Source organism: Sordaria macrospora, chromosome 7, assembly GCF_033870435.1.
Source record: "Sordaria macrospora chromosome 7, complete sequence".
Classification (NCBI taxonomy): domain Eukaryota; kingdom Fungi; phylum Ascomycota; class Sordariomycetes; order Sordariales; family Sordariaceae; genus Sordaria; species Sordaria macrospora.
In genome coordinates, this window is record NC_089377.1 from 541,053 (window position 1) to 556,886 (window position 15,834).

The 15,834-nt window shown below is 51.6% G+C and overlaps 2 protein-coding genes across 2 annotated transcripts; both read right to left on the minus strand.

Moving 5' to 3' along the window:
* Window positions 1-439: 439 nt before the first annotated feature.
* Window positions 440-4,597, minus strand: SMAC4_03832 (uncharacterized protein). Its single transcript, XM_003347686.2, has 2 exons — window positions 3,789-4,597; window positions 440-3,735 (listed from the first exon to the last, which is right to left on the minus strand). Exons 1-2 carry the CDS (start codon window positions 4,211-4,213, stop codon window positions 840-842), a joined length of 3,321 nt encoding a protein of 1,106 aa, XP_003347734.2. The 5' UTR covers window positions 4,214-4,597; the 3' UTR covers window positions 440-839.
* A 2,400-nt stretch (window positions 4,598-6,997) lies between these two features.
* On the minus strand, window positions 6,998-13,913 carry SMAC4_03831 (uncharacterized protein). The gene is made up of 2 exons (XM_003347685.2): window positions 9,952-13,913; window positions 6,998-9,882 (listed from the first exon to the last, which is right to left on the minus strand). Exons 1-2 carry the CDS (start codon window positions 11,038-11,040, stop codon window positions 7,750-7,752), a joined length of 3,222 nt encoding a protein of 1,073 aa, XP_003347733.1. The 5' UTR covers window positions 11,041-13,913; the 3' UTR covers window positions 6,998-7,749.
* Window positions 13,914-15,834: the final 1,921 nt, after the last annotated feature.

Consider the following 15,834-nt stretch of genomic DNA (forward strand, 5'->3'; position numbering starts at 1 on the left):
CTTATCCATAAGGTAGGTTTGGGTGGTTGGGAGTTTTGGAATTGGACTAGGAATTGGGATTCGGCTTGGGCGGGAGAAAGGAGGAGAAAGGATACCACCTATCGACATTATTGTATACAGCCGAGTTGGAAACTTGTGTCTTGGTCGTTCTTGTTATCCGTGCGTTTGGGAGATACCTGGGTGAGGTTATGGGATTGGAAAAGAACCAACGGGAATTTCTACCGTCGTTCCTTGATTTCAGCCTACCTTCATCTTCGACTTATGCTTTGGGCAGAAACCGCGAACAGCACAATATATATGAGCGTGTCTCCAATGAGCCTTCCTCACATCAGCCCTTTCCTTATGCCATCTGGTTAGGTAGGTTGAAATACAACATGCACATCGCGAATCACAACCGTCATTAAACAGAGTCTTGTCAAATCATGTTCTTAATCCAATCTTTTATTATCTCTTTTCCTAATTTCGTTATCTGAAGTACCCAAAGTCCCCATTGTTCTTATTTCCCACTTTTCGTTTACCCCCTTCTCATAGCGCGCGACATCTCCAATCTGCCATCTCCCATCAAGTCGTCATATGGTGTTGTTGTCCATCATCCAGAGTGCATGTAATCCAAGATACACAAGAGAGAAAAAGAGAAAGAGCCAAGAAACTAAGAACTAGGGAAAATGCAAACAAATCGCTATGGAATCCAAAAGCCGCAAAAAGAAAAAAAAAAAAAGCAAGACGCTTGGTTTTATCCAGAGACGACACAGCGGCTTTTTGATCTTGTAGAATGCATGACTTTTGGGCTTTCCGTCACTTTTATCCTTCAATTCCATCTCCATGCCCAGTTGGCAAGCCTAAATATAGTACATGGAATCCCTAAGTTTGGGGTGAACAGCTCCAGCGTTGGCATATGTTTCGAACTCTCCGGATTTGACGGTCTTGTCGTCATCAATGGCATCGAATAGCTCCTTCATGTGAATACGCGCCCGGTCACACACCAAGTCGGCATAGTACGCGGGCGGGCAGATGCTGACGGCCTTGGTGGCTCGGCCAAAGAGATAGCACATGTCGTGCGTCAGTTTCTCCAGCATGTCGGCCGCCTTGTTTCCATAGTCGGCCCTGAAGATCTCATCAACCAGAACCGTGTAGTGAGCTGAGCGGGCCGTGCCCTGAAGCGACGCGTGCGCCTGCAGAAAGAAGTCCCAGTAGCGGACGTTGGTCACGCCGCGGTCAACGACGGTGCCCTCTTTGGGGCTCTTCGACCTCAAGTGAATATGGTTCGGGTCCGTGGGGAAGAAGCGAGTCTGGTGGCGCTTGACAGAGACAATCAGCGTGATACGCGGTACCTTGCCAGCTGGATACATCTCCTTGCAGGCGGCACGAATCAGGGGTAGTTCCTGATTGATGACCATCTGAAACTGTCCCTCAGAGACACCGTCGCGGAAAATCAGGATATTTTCGGGGAGAGTGCGGTTGTTCACGGGGTTGTTGCGCCACAGTTCCAGACGTGTCTTGAACTTGTCGGTGAATTGCTTCGTCATAGATTCCTGTCCGCGGGGGTTGTTCCAAACCATCCCAGGCCATTGTCCAAGATGCTGGTCAATCGTCGACACCAGGCCGACGATACTGGGAGCCGTTGAAGGCGATTGTCCAGCTGTTAAATTGGTCGGATGGGTAACATCATAGCCAACCACCATGGTCTTCCCCTTGGCAAGCAGAGGAATTGGCGTCTTGATGTTGTGGTTTGTGCCGCCAAACTTGAGGTTGACCTTGAGGCCCACGTTGGCATAATACCCCGCCTGCCCCTTTTCTTCAACCAACTTTTCGCCTTGCACACAAACCGTATGGATGCCATACTTCATATCGGCCGCTCGCTTGACCCAACTGTAGGTAGTAGAGTCCTTGTCGGGTAGAACCACCACCAGGAACTGGTTCGCGCTCATGATTTTCATCACGCGGGCGTCAAACTCTTTGTCGGTTGCTGGAACTACGAGGGTTTCGCCCGGTTGGAACCTGGGGTTGATCGGGATGCCCGTTTTGTTCAGAAATACGGCAAAACCTGTCAGAGCCTGCTCTATCTGTTTTGTGGTCGGAGGCGGTCTCCTTGAGGAAGGAGATTTGAGCTCAAGGTACGTCCACTTCTCAATCTTGCGGCAAGGTCTGGCCACCTTGACAGACCTCATCAACCACCCGCCATCCTTCGCCTCTACCTGTTTGTCACCGTACGTAAGCATCGGAGGCTGAAGCTCACGTCCGACAACGGTAAGCAGCTCCTTGTCGACAGAGACCTTGAACTTGCCAAGTGTCACGCTGTTATCAAGACCAAGGGTTTGTCTACCTTTCGTCACGATAGACTGGGCGTTCAGCGAAGGAGCACGGCATGCAAAGTTGATCATGGCCTGTGCCTCCTCAGGGTCCAGTTTAGTCTTGACGGAGCGGCCTTTGACCAGCGTACAGAACTGGGACAAGACGTAGATAGCCTTGTCTTTACTGCCGACGTTGACCAGAGGAAGCGATGGATCTGCTGTGATGCCGTATCGCGCTTTATAATAATCCTCTACCGTGACGTACTGATTGGTCGGCAGGCCTTTGATTGGAGGAGGGGGGGCGGAACCATCCTTTGCCTGTGGCGCACGCAGATAGAACTTAACTGATCTTGGGCCGCCAGTGGTAAGAGTCGGAAATCGGAATTGTGGCTTGGTTTGCCCCCTTTCGTCTTTCGTACTAGCAATGCCATGGAGCGTACGGTAGCACTTCTTCATCTGAAGCTTTCCATTAGTCATGAATGGGAGTTCTACCTCGACGCGGGCTTTGGATAGGATTTTGTCGACTCTTTGCAGCCTCTTTGCATAATATGCTAGTTGAGCGTTTGCAAAGGTGTCACACCGGTCCATGACGTTGAGTTCAAGCTTCTGGAAGAGCTCTTTGAGGGGGACGCCAGGACGGAAGACGCCATGCGTGATGTTGGCGTTGAGCAGAAGTCTTCCGGTAGCTGGACGGACGCTGGCAAAGTATCCACGCATGATGACCAAAGGGGACCCGTTAGGAATGATTTGTTCAACGAGGTCATCACCGAAGGCGAAAAACCTTCCTCTTCCCACCACCGCGATTTTATCGTTGGCGCGGGCATAGTGAGTGATGATGGTGTTGAGGGCATCGAGTTCCACGTTGTACTTTGGGAAATCTCCGTCGAGCTTGGGATCAAGCGTCGTGAGCTCGCTCAGCACCTTGCCGAGGTCGCATTCTTCAACACTCTCCTCAACCTTGACAAGCCAGGTCTGGGGCTTGTTGGAAGTCGCATCAGACCATGTCACCTCAAAAATGCGGTTGGCGGGAACTGGGAGCTTCGTCGGCGTCACCAGATGCACTTTGAAATCGCTGGCGACGACCACGGACTGTGCGCTGGCGCCAATCTGCTCGAGCAGTTTCCCAATCACCACCTCCACTTTCTTGGATGCGACGTCGGCTTCCTTTTTGAGAGCTTCCTCGCTGGCGGCAACCTTGATGGTATACCTGTACACCGCTGGCGATTTGATGTTTATCTTGAAATAGTTGGTCCAAAGTTTCACCTTCCCGCCCGTTGTTCCATGGCCAGGGCGAACCGGCAAGTTGTTGGCCTTCTCCTTGTCGCTGACCGAAAGCTTGCTCATGGCAGTGACCAGATTGTTGCTGACATGCTTTTTGATCCAGTCGTCTTCGAGCTTGGTAATGCTGGCGTCGGGTTCTGGGGCACCGCGACCATCAATTCCCCTAGTCATGTTAGCTTCATGTTGAGAATGGTGCCAAAAAGGAGAGGTACTTACTTGTAAACATCGGGAGCAAATTCTCTGCCTCCTCCGCCATGGCCACCACGGCCGCCGCCTCGGAAACCGCCGCCGCCGCCACGACCACCCCTCTCACCACCACCTTGGTAGCCGCCGCCACGGCCACCTCTCTCACCACCGCCTTGGTAACCGCCGCCACGGCCACCCCTCTCACTACCGCCTTGGAAACCGCCTCCACGGCCACCCCTTTCACCACCGCCTTGGTAACCGCCGCCACGGCCACCCCTTTCACCACCGCCTTGGTAACCGCCGCCACGGCCACCCCTTTCACCACCGCCTTGGTAACCGCCGCCACGGCCACCCCTTTCACCACCACCGCGACCACCACCACCACCACGGCCTCCTCCACGATCATTGTATCCGCCGCCGCCACGACCTCCACGACCGCCACGATTGTCAGACATGATGGCTAGACTTGTGGTACTAGTGGTGACAGATTTTCGAGTAGAGAGAAACAAAGGCACGAGCTTGTTTCGGCTGGTTTGGTTGGCTGTTGTCTTTCGGATCGGATCGGATCGGATCGGATCGGATCGGTTGATGAGATGGTTGGTTGAGCAGAAAGTTAGGTAGGTAGATAAAGCAAGAGAATATGCTGCGAGGGAAGATCTTGTTGTTGTCTTTGTTGGAATGATATAGAGTTGGAGAGGTGGTGGAATGATGACTGGACAAGCCGGTAGGTTTGTTTGTTGTCGTGGGAGAAAGGAGGATGGATGGATGGGTGTGTTTGCCAAAGAGAGAAATACCACGGATGGTGATTTCAACAACTTGGACTTTATAAGCCGCTACTTGTGTCGCACTCCGGACGCAAGAACTAAAGAGTAATCGAGCGAACGACTACTCCAGTGATTGCGAAGGGTTACTGGTAGTAGATGATATTGATGTCGATATCAGAAAGTGATGATCAGTAGGTGAAGGTCTCTAGTCGGAGCGAAAGAGAGGTGAGCAACTAAGGTGATTGCCAGCTAAGGTTGTGATAACCAAAGCAAAGCAAAAAGGAAACGAGGTTTGTGCTACGCGGATAACGCGAGCAAGAAAGAGGATGGCGATTTGTAGACAGACAGGTGTCAGGTAGAGAAAATAGGATGGATGCTGTGTGGAAATTTCGCGAGAGGATTGTCGTGGAGGTCGTGTTCTATTTAACAGCACCGGCAGGAGCACCACAGGAACGCGCCCGCTGTAGCTTCTGAGCTTGTAGCTGCCCGATGGTCGAGGTCCCCACACGAGTTCTTGAGCCTACAGGTAAAGGGGCGGGGTGTTTATGCTAGTGAAAGCACCAGCAAATGGGTCAGGTAAAGCCTGTAACAATTCGTTAACAACAAGCAGTGATCAACAGCTGAAAAGGAAGTTGTGGTAGGACAGCGTCGATTTAGGTCTACTGTGATAAACGGGCTGTGGAAGTGGTGAAGCCATTCGCCGGGCGGGAGCTGCCCACCAAGAAGGAGGCAGGATGAAAGGAGTTGCCCGCTCATTCATTTCCCGTCCCCAGAGCCTCGTCGACCCGTCATTGTATCACAGCTCTGACTGCTTCCAAGAAGTGCAGGAATCAGTGACTCAAACTCGCTGCTTGCAAACGAACAATCAGTGGGTTGGACTGAGGGCGGGCGGGAAACAAGCAAACAGATTGGACAGGTCGTTGTTGGTTCGGGCCTCACGCAGGAAACCAAGTCAAGTGCGGCGACGTGGTGGTTGATGAATAACTCTTGTTGGTGGAGGGAAGCGGGGAATGGATGGAGTTTTCGCCCCTTTGTGCGATTGCAAGAAGAGTAGGTGAGGGGTTGTTGTCGTAAGGGTCTGTTACCGTATTTCGGTATTATCGACGTAGAGACTAACAGGACGGCTGAGGAAACGCAAGTTGCAAACGACTTGACAAGACCCTGTGCTTCCCAAGCCTTCCCACGAACGAAACGTCGGTGCTTGTCCAACCGCGGGCACCATCAAAGCAAAAGTCAAAGACTGATGATGATGATGAGCCATATTGTGCAACAAAGAGAGCCTCGCTTGCTCAGTGACACGAAACATCAAAGAAGCAGGACTTGCGCGAGGGGCTACTTTTGGTAGACATCAGCAGCAACGTCTCTGCTGTCCTTCATCAATTGGAATCGGAATCAACTATCCAACATTATTGTTGCCTCACAAGTTGTCAATCATAAAAGCAAAAGACAGCCAATGATGACGTGACAACACCATATTCAGGCAGGCAGGCAGATATGGCAGATATGGAGGAACCGAAGGCAATTGGTGAGGGAAGAATAAGAAGAGTGAGAAGGCACATGGTGTGGCCGATGACGATGAGGCCCGCTAGAGGCCCAAGATCTAATGAAGAGGCAAGATTGAGGCTTACAGTTGCTATCTGCCGTCTCTGTCGTTATCACCACCATCGAACTTGTCGGAGTAAGAGCGGATTGTCGCAGTGTAAATCTTGGAAGTCGTCAACTCGATCGTCGTCGGCGGTAGGTAGCTCGTAACATGCATTACAAAACTACCGGACGAAATATTTGGTACGGCCCCATTTTTTCTCCGTTACCCCCGCAGCTGCCTGCTTCCGCTTCCGCTCCCGTCCCGGTGTTGTGGGCCGTGTGTCTGAGTCGGGGTGCCGGATAGTGGAAAATGGTTTTTTTTTAATGATTTCCTATCATCATTTCCAGCTCCTCTCTATTTTATCCTATTCTATTCTATTCTATTCTATTCTATTCTGCTCTATTTCTTCAATAATCTCGGACTATTTTCTCCGATCTTGTTTCAAGTGTTTCGTTTTGTTTGTTTTCGAGTTTCGTTTTGTTTCATCACAAGAGGGGCCTCAAAACCTCACTCAGTTCAGTTGCATCGTTGCGTCCATCCGTCCTGCTCCTCTTTCCGGTCTATCTTCACAGACTCACATACCTAACCCATGCATGGATGCTTCGCCCTTGCCCATCGAGCCCATTCCATTTTCATTCCGGATCAAGTTTCAAATTTCAAGTTTCACTCACACTCACTCACGATCATTCACCCGATTATTTCGCAGTCAGTACTGTTGATCTCAAATATCATTCTCAAGAGAAAAACCTAAACACCATAACCCCAAGTAGTTTTCCTCCCTTTTGCCTCCTCCCTTTTGCCTCCTCCTCTTGACTCTTTCCCCATCTCTAACTAAGAACACCGATACAAAGGAATAACTCCATGTGCCTCCCCACCCCCCCTCCCCAATTCCCCCCTCCTTCTCAGACTTCCTCGCGGAATCCCTATTTGTTACCAGAAGAACCGAGCCTCACCCCTCTCCTCTCTTCTCTCGTCTAGAACTGACAAAGTAACCGCGCTTGCTACTAACAAAACTTTTCGCAACCCTTTCACAACCTTTGTAACCAAAAAAAAAAAACAAAAAAACGTACTCTTTTTTTTTTTTTTTTTGCATGCATCCCCTCAGGGGCGTACATTTCGTCGTGAAATGCTCCCCATTGGGTGGTCCGTGGTTTGTGAGATAGGCAGTGAATGGGATACTCCTCCTTTTCCTCCTCCTCCTCCTCTTCTTGATACGTGATTTGTAGGGCAATGCATGAAAACACAGCAGAAACAAAGGAAATTGGGAGATGTAAAACATGTACGGTGATAGGCGTCCTTAACGTGGCGCAAAAGCGTCAGCAAACATGGACAAAGGGATGAAGTGGAGTAGCGCGTACGCGAGTGATATAATGGTATGGCAATAAAACTCAATTTGAGTTGACATGAAGAAGAAGCGAAGAAAGTCGCGGAGTATTCTCGTTGTGGTTTAAAACTTGAGCTAAAAAGAAGACGAGAGTAAGAAATAAAGGTAACCGCCAAAACGCCAAAAGTGAAAACCAACCCATATACCATATAACCCCAAACAGTCAAGAGAGACAGGTATAAACCAGTAACTTTGTTGGGAACAGTTCAAATCAATCGCACGCAAAAACATGGGTCACCAAAAAGACCAAACGATAACTTAACACCCCCTTTCCTCCCTCTCTTCACAATCACTCATGCTCCCATATCCGGGATCATTCTCCATGCCCATCACCGACTTGGTAATCGACAAACACCTGCCAATCAACTTCTGCCTCATCTTGCCGTCCAAGCCAACCTTCTCGCCTTGTGAGCTGCCGACCCAGATCCTGAGAGCACCAGCAAGTCTCTCCAAAGTGCCCGAGCACTCCTCCTTGCAGACCGCGTGCCTCTCGAGCAACTCCATCAGGTGATAAGCCGCCGTACACGCCAAAAGGGACATGCCCTCGTGCTTAGACTGGTCGGTGCCACCGGGAAGAATGGAGTTGATGAACTCGATCGCGTGCTTGGGCGGGTTGGCCGACTTCTGGAGGTGGGCAATGCGCATGGCGTATTGGAGTGCCATGAGGGCGTCGTGGTCGGGGACAATCTGAGCCATAGGTGAATCGATGAGAGGGGGTACGCCGCGGCCGTATTCAGGATGCTTGTCAGGGTTGAGCGAGGGGTCTGAGGCCTTAAGGGCGGCGGCAATGCTAACGCCACGCTTCTCGGAGACGAGGACGGCACGGGCAACGAGAGCGCGCAGGTAGGCGTTGGAACCAATGGGGGCAATCTTGACGGCAAGGGCGATCTCATCAATGATTTCTTTGGTGGCTTCGGTGTTGCCGTCTTGGGCCTTGGCGAGGCTGGAGAGGAGGACGCGCTGGAGGATGGAGCTAGAGTACCAGGCGGCAACGGCGTCCATGGGGGAACGAACGGCGGGGTCTTCGACGACGATGTTCATGCCGTCGGTTCGGTCTACCAGATTGAAAGTCGTAGGGCGGTTGAAGGCGAGGTTGTGCGCTCTCTGGACGATGCTATCGCTGAGAACGTCATCACAGTCCTGCTCCAGCAGAGTGGCAAGGTGCTCGGGAAGGGCATCTTCAGGATTAGTAGAGATTCTCTGAAGGATGAGGTTAAGCTGCCTGGCCTCATTCCATCTTGACCGCGCAATCTTGGCTGCAGGAAGGTTAGCAAGCGAGAACTTGCCGCTAAACTGCAAAAGCAAGATCCTAGTATGAAGTGCCTTGAGCATCAGACGGAGAGGGGTTTCAGGGAGGGTGCCCGAAGCGAGCAGCGTGAGGGTGAGACGGCTCCTATTGATCTCGACGTCACCGCCAGCAAGCTGGGCATCCAACGCAATGGTCCAAGCCTTGACACGGGCAGCCTCTTGTTCCTCGCTGAGTCCCGTCATCCACAGATACGTCCGTACGCCAAACACATTGCGCAGAGTGAACTTGAGCGTCTTGAGCAACAATGCAGCAGCTTCAAGCAAAAAATTGTGTCGTGGTACCCAAACAGTCTGAATCGCCGTGAGCCAGGCTTGTCTCCTGACATGAATTGGCGAGGCGAGCGAGGGCACGGCCTCCACCGCAGAAGTGGGGCCTTTTGGCTTCTCCGACTTGGGCGCGTCGAAAAAGTTGTCGGGGAAAATCGTCCAGACAAGGAGAGCACCGAGCAGCAGAAGCTTGAGCTTGGCCATGATCTCAATGGCGGAGATGTAATAACCGCCGACACTGAGATGCGACGAGCGAATGAAGGATCCGATAAGCCGCAGCGGCAGAGCGTATAGACCACGTCCCTCGGTGGTTTCGTTGCTGGTCTCGTCCTCCGTAAAAGCCTCGACGAGCATCAGTCCGGCCAGCGAACCAACCATCATCTTGCCGAGATAAGGATTCCACCGCCCCTGCATCTGTTGTTGCTGCTGCTGCTGTTGTATTTGTTGTCTGCGAATGACGCCCGGATTTGGTACAAATCCCGGCTGCATGGCCGGCGGGCCTACTGCATACGGCCGTCCGGCGTTCATTTGTTGAGCCGACAAGATGCGCTTCATGTCGTCCGGTATCGGGATCAGCCCCGGAGGATCCGGACCCCGGGGCGTGTGCATCGGGGTGCTCATGAACGCTGCGACGTCCTGAGGGTACTGAATTGGCGTAGGCGGAGCTTGCATAGCGTTAGTCATGCCGGTCATCGCACCGGCCATGAATAGCTTCTCGAATGCGGCAATGCGCGCGTGCATGTTATTGTTCTCCTCAACCAACCGGTTGTTTCGCTTTTCCAGGTGCCTGATGTACTCGGTCGCTTTGCTCAAAACCTGAACATCTCACATGTCAATAGCATGCCTCTGGGAGCGTGCATAAGCGAGGGTAAGGGGATTACATACCGTAGCTTTATTGAGCTTGTGGGCTGGAGTCAATCCATGAAGTTCCTCTCTGTCTTCCGTTGTATCTTCTCCTCTAGCACTCTTGGACATTATCCTCAAAGCAGGTACGCTATCTCTCAAAGCCGCAATCTTGTCATTCAGATTTGTCCTGTACCTCTTCTCAATCATGTTGTGCGCCGTCTTCTTTACTGGCTGGTGTCCGTCCATATCATCGTCATCGTCATCCTCGTCGACCTCGGCGGAAGACTTGCGTTTCCTGCTATTCAGCTTCAATGGTCCGAGGCCGTCTGGTGATGACATGGAGCCCTTATCGTGGCCCATGCTGGCATTCGAGTCGGGGCTGCCGGCGCTCTTGGGCGAGTGGTATTGGAGATGTGGTGGCATGGCGATGGTCTTGAGCCTCTCTTGCTGGGCTGGAGTCAACTTGTTACGGATGTTGGGGTTGATGTTGGTGCGGACGGAGATGGGTTCGGCCGATTGTCCCTGAGGCGAGGGAATGGAAAGGGCAGCAGCATAGATGCCGGGGTCGATGCCAGCACCGGTCGTGTCGGGATAGAATTGGCCTTGTTGTTGTTGTTGTTGTTGTTCTTGCTGCGGTCCCTGTTGTGGGATGCCAAAGTGGACGGGGAGGTCCCAGCTTTGAGCGATGTTCAGCCCGTGCGGCACAGAGCCAAAGTTGAAGTCGGGGCCGGGATCAAACGGAGGCGAGTCAACGGGCCAGTTGGAGATGTTGTCCTGGTTGAAGTCGAAGGCCTGTTGTTGTTGTTGTTGTTGCTGTTGTTGGTATTGCTCCTGAGGGCTGATACCGTTACCGTTGAAGGCATTGGGATGCTGGTGGTGGCCTATAGGGGGAGAGTTGTGCTGAGTCGGCCCACCGGTTGAGGCTCTCGGTGTATCGGCCAGGGAGGCGGGGATGGAAGTTCCTCTTTGGGAGGTGGGATCAGGAGTGGTGACGGCGTCGTTAACGTTACCATTCAGGGAGCCGTGGTGTGCGAGCGTGGGCTCGCCCAGATGCAACGGGGTGCTGATGTCGAAGTTGTCCAGACCTGCTTGAAACAGGCCGGGCGAGTCAGCATCGGGATCGGCCATTTCGACGAGCAGTGCGGCCGGATGCTGGTATTCGGTACTAATGGTGGCTGATGCTGGATCGATCTGATTGCTGTACCCCGAGCGAGACGGGACCCCTCAGTTCAGAATTGTACAGTGATGGGCTGTTGCATGCAGGCGGGCTGTGAATCGAGCCCTTCCCGTCCTTTGCGTGGTGTGTTTGGCAAGGCGCAAGGTAGTAAGGTACTGGACTGATGAAAGCGGATTGGCGTGTGCGCTCGGTCGTCTCCAGGCCTCGTCTGGGCTGTCTTTTTTTTTTTTCCGGTAGGGGCCGATAGATGCCCTGGGCGATACCCGACTGTGTTTTCACCCTTTCCTGCAATTGTTTGAAGATTGCGATGCTGTGAGCAGGAAAGTGCGTCTCCCTGTTCCTGCTTCAAGAGCTGAACTGGGGATCGTAGATTCCCTGATTGGAAGACAAAAACCAAACCCAACTGAAATCCAATTTCCCGCGTATTTTTGAACCGCCCTGCGTTGAAAAGAAGAAAGGGCGACCTTGCGTGTGCTGGTCCGCTCCGTTATCCGCACTGCAGCCGCAACCAACTTGCTTGCTTCCAATGCCCGAAGTTGATGTATGCAGCAAAAAACAAAACAATAACCGTTTTTTGTCGCACTACACACTTGCGACTGGGACGATGGCAGTCGGTCTGCAAGTCAGTCGACACAAAGAAACTATACTCTTTTACTCCAACTCAAACACCACGACAGCAACCTCGATGTTTCTTAAGGCCCGACTCGACAAACCCGAGTCTCGCTCCTTTCGTCGAGAAGAACAAGTCGCGAAACAGGGTGGGGTAGCTCTGCCTTTTTTTTTTTTTTTCTTCTCTCCCTCCTCTGTCACTTTTTGGTTTCGTTTCCGAGTCTTGTAAACACTTCGTCCTTTTCCCTGTTTCTTGGCTTCCCTCTGACGAAGTGGGCCAATGATGAAGCCGAAGCGATGAAATGGTAAGGGGTGATGGCTGGGTGGATGGATGGATGGAAGGATGGTTGCCGGGTCCGGGACGGGAGGCAGTCAGTCAGGTCAGGCTGGGCTGTCAGGGAGCTTGGACCTCGTTTCGGGGTTTCGAAAGTGAAATCGATAGCGTCGACTTGTGAATTGACTGCTCTTCGGTCGATAGTCGGTCGCTGGTCTCTGTTACGCGCTCTCTCCCTCTCTCTCTCTCTTCCCGCAAAGAGTGTCGAACTGTGTGGGTGAGCTGATGCGCGGAGGGAAAGTGGTTTCGGGAGTGGGAGGGCGATGGGGTTACGGGTGGGACGATTTAAGCCAGAATCGTATGATGATCGTGGAAGGACTGACGGCTGGAGCCGAGCCCAAGTGCAGGAATTCGGGGGGGCGCCAGGCTTATGTAACCCGCTAGAATTCCCACAATTTACGCCCAGAACTTGCCTTGTCACTTCCACTTGTCAGTCTTCCGACTCTTCCCAGCGAGGGACCAGAGAAAGAGGAACGCCCGGGCACGAAAGGGTTCCAACGCAGCCGGGGACGGGGGCGCCAAGATTGGCGACACGTGCAACCAACGGAGGGCCTTCTGTCACGAAGTGGGTCTCCACAAGAGGCGTCTCCACCGAAAAAGAGATCCAAAAACAAGGCATGCACCCAATCACTGTTAGCCAAAACACTTCAAAGACCCCATGTCGATATCGATAGAAAGCCGAAAAGGGTTCAGCTTAACGTTTTGATTTGCATCAATCGCAATGTAAATGTACTTTACCTGTTGTTGAGTTCAGAGTGCATCGACTTCTTGACTAGCTGCTGAACTGTCAGAGGACAATGTTGGGTCAAGAAACACCTCGATAATCCGACTGTTTCTTGGGTTCCAATCAACCATGGGAATCCGTTCGGCCAATAGGAGAGTCATGTTTGTTCGTCGGGGCGCCCAGGACCTCGGGTTAGGGTTGATGGTCTGAGCAAAACTGTCAATTGGAGGATTGGTCAAACCTAGTTGCGCAAATGACTCTTTTAAAAAGAGGGGAGTCGGGAGTCGGGTTGATGGGAGGGACGGAGCGACGGCGGTTGAGGATTTGCGACGATCTTCCCCTCCTGGTTCCTTCCTTCTCTCTCCTGGTTCCTGCTTTTCAACGCTGTCGGTCCGCAGCAGACGGTATGTTCAGGGAAAGATGATTGTGCATAGCTGCTGAGGGTTTCACGACCTGTGTCTCACTGTGATGGAGGCACAAAACTCTATCCAAGCAAATGGGGATGCAGCTATCTATCGATATATCATTATCACACCCAGCTGCTGTCGGCAACCTGGATTTCCCATCCGCCACCCTATCCCATCCCATTCCATTCCGCCATTTTCCCATCTAATATCGGAGCACGATCTCTATGCGGAATACTACCTATCCCATCGATCATATTTCTTCAGCACACAGCAAGCATGCATTACAGAAACACCCCGGCTTTCCTTAAGACGACTTCGATTCAAATCTCGGGGATTTCAATAGGCAAACAATAAACTTCATGACAGGGTTTGTTGAAGCTATGAGCGGTATCAAATCTACCGAGCACCGCGTCACCGTGTAGTGTAACCGTGCTTTCGCTAGCATGTCTGGACATAGCAGGGCTGATTTCCGTCATCCCAAATATTCGACCCACGCCAACGCCAAAACTCGCATTCGCACCGACATGACCGACACACCAAGAAAGGGGCTCAACCTGGGTCGGGTTTGTCGAACCTTGCTTCAGCCCGTTCAAAATTTTCGACTCGCTCAGTCTCCGCCCTCATCCGGCTCCCACGTCGTCGTCCCCGACCGGTCGGGCCGTCCAAAAGGGGCAAACCTTAAAATGGAGGGTACGCCGGTAGAGTGGCAAACAAACTGGAAACCAAAGACAAAAAAAAAAAAAAAAAAAAAAAAACCACGATAACCAAAATCCTAGGAGTAGACCACCGGCCAACAAAACCTGAATGTCTCGTGCGACACCCATTGCGACTCCGCTGCTATGAACACAATTTCGGGACACAAGGGGCTCTCTTTGGTAACTCCAGGCGAAAACCACGTGTAGTGCATATGGAATTGCACTACCTATGTAAGACCCGACTCCGTGGCATTGAAGCCGAGTTGTCTCGGCAGCGCACGCAACATGGCGCCGCCGTCCAATTTTCTTCATGAAATCAGAAGCGTAAACCAACGCTACCCTCCTCGAAGCCTGTCTGTCCTCGAGTCCACGGAGACCAAAGAAGATCAGGGCTGCAGTCATACAAGCATCGAGATCGCCCCCGGGGATAAAGTTGACAGTTCCGGGACTCGACTCGCTCTCCAACCCAATAACCGGTAGCCAACTAGCAACATCCAAGACCAGACAGCAAAAACACAAGCTGTGAGCTGAATGACATTTGTACACGCGAGACGTCAGATTTCTTCTCCCTTTTTGGCCCGGCGTCTGCATCTTTCACTTCTCAGCTTGGAGCTAAAGTATGCAAACCCCTCTCCATGTCTCCACCAAAGATTTCTTCAACACAGCTTCCAAATTTCATGATCAAGAGTTCTTCAACATTTTGAAATCTTCAACCTCAAGTTTCATCATCCACGCTCTAAGCCGCAGGGCGTTTTGGTTGCTGCTGCTGTGGCTCTCGTTAGTTCTCACGATGAGCTACCACCTGTGGCTCGCTTTGGCTCAGCTATGTTGGATGGTGCGAGGTCAAACGATATGGTTATGCATAGCTAAATTTGCATAAGTAGGTATGCCACAAAAACGTGGACCGTTCGTCTCAAGTTGCTCACATCCTGAAAGCACGTTTAAACATCTCCAGCATTGCAGACTTCCTCGAGTCTCTTCCGAAACCCAATCCCTAAGGCACTTTATAAAATCCAGCCTGAGTAAGACCACAGATCGCACACAAGATTCTGTTCAAAGCCGAGGACAAAACGACCAAAGATGATGTCGACTGCGTGTATGCATCCCGCTCCAGGCGGAGTCACAAATCCTTAGATTCTAGTTCAGGCAAAAAGCACGCCTGGTACTTACATATGCATAACATTAGGCGCATCTTCCCATACTCTGTCGGGTCTTCAAAAACGACCATCTGACTAGCGGGAAACCGAGTACATACCGCGAAATCTCACAAACGATGATGCTTCTTTGGAAGAAAGCGCCAAATCATGTTTTGCAGGCATTTCATAATTCCTGGCTGGTACTGGTACTGGTATCCTACCATAGGGACTAGGACAAGTACCTGGCATTTTACTTATACATCCTGGAGCCAAGGTTCACCCGTCAACGGCCGGGGCTGTCCTGGCTGTTGATGTTCTTTTAATGAAAACCTGCGCGTTTCTTTTGAAGCTCTTCTCCAACCTCTTCTTCTCCTTCTTCTTCGTCTTCTCCACGATGATTGGGAAAGCAAAACTCATCCCATGCGATGCGTCTTTTGCATGCTCATGCTCATGTTCATGCTCAAGTGTCTGGTCAGGCTGCAGTCGCTGCAACTTTCCTGGAGTACGGATCCAATATGATGCCCAGCTGCGGAGAGCTGAGCAGGAAAGATGTGACAAAACGCCATATCTCAGGCGGCAGTTTGAAGAGTCTGCTCTCATCGAAGTAGAGCCAGCCGATCGGCAACAGTCCGAAGTTGGCCACAATTCGAGAAGAAAGGAACAAGAAAGACGAACATCACTTGCTCATATCTCCACCAAATGGGGAGATAAAAAGAATCTGATTGAAAGTTCGGAATCAGCGTGCTCAAAACCATCATGTCAGAATTCTCTTACTAGAAACGTGATTGAGATTTGTCTCTCGTTCCGCGGAACTCACTGTAGAAAAGTTGTTTGCCAGCA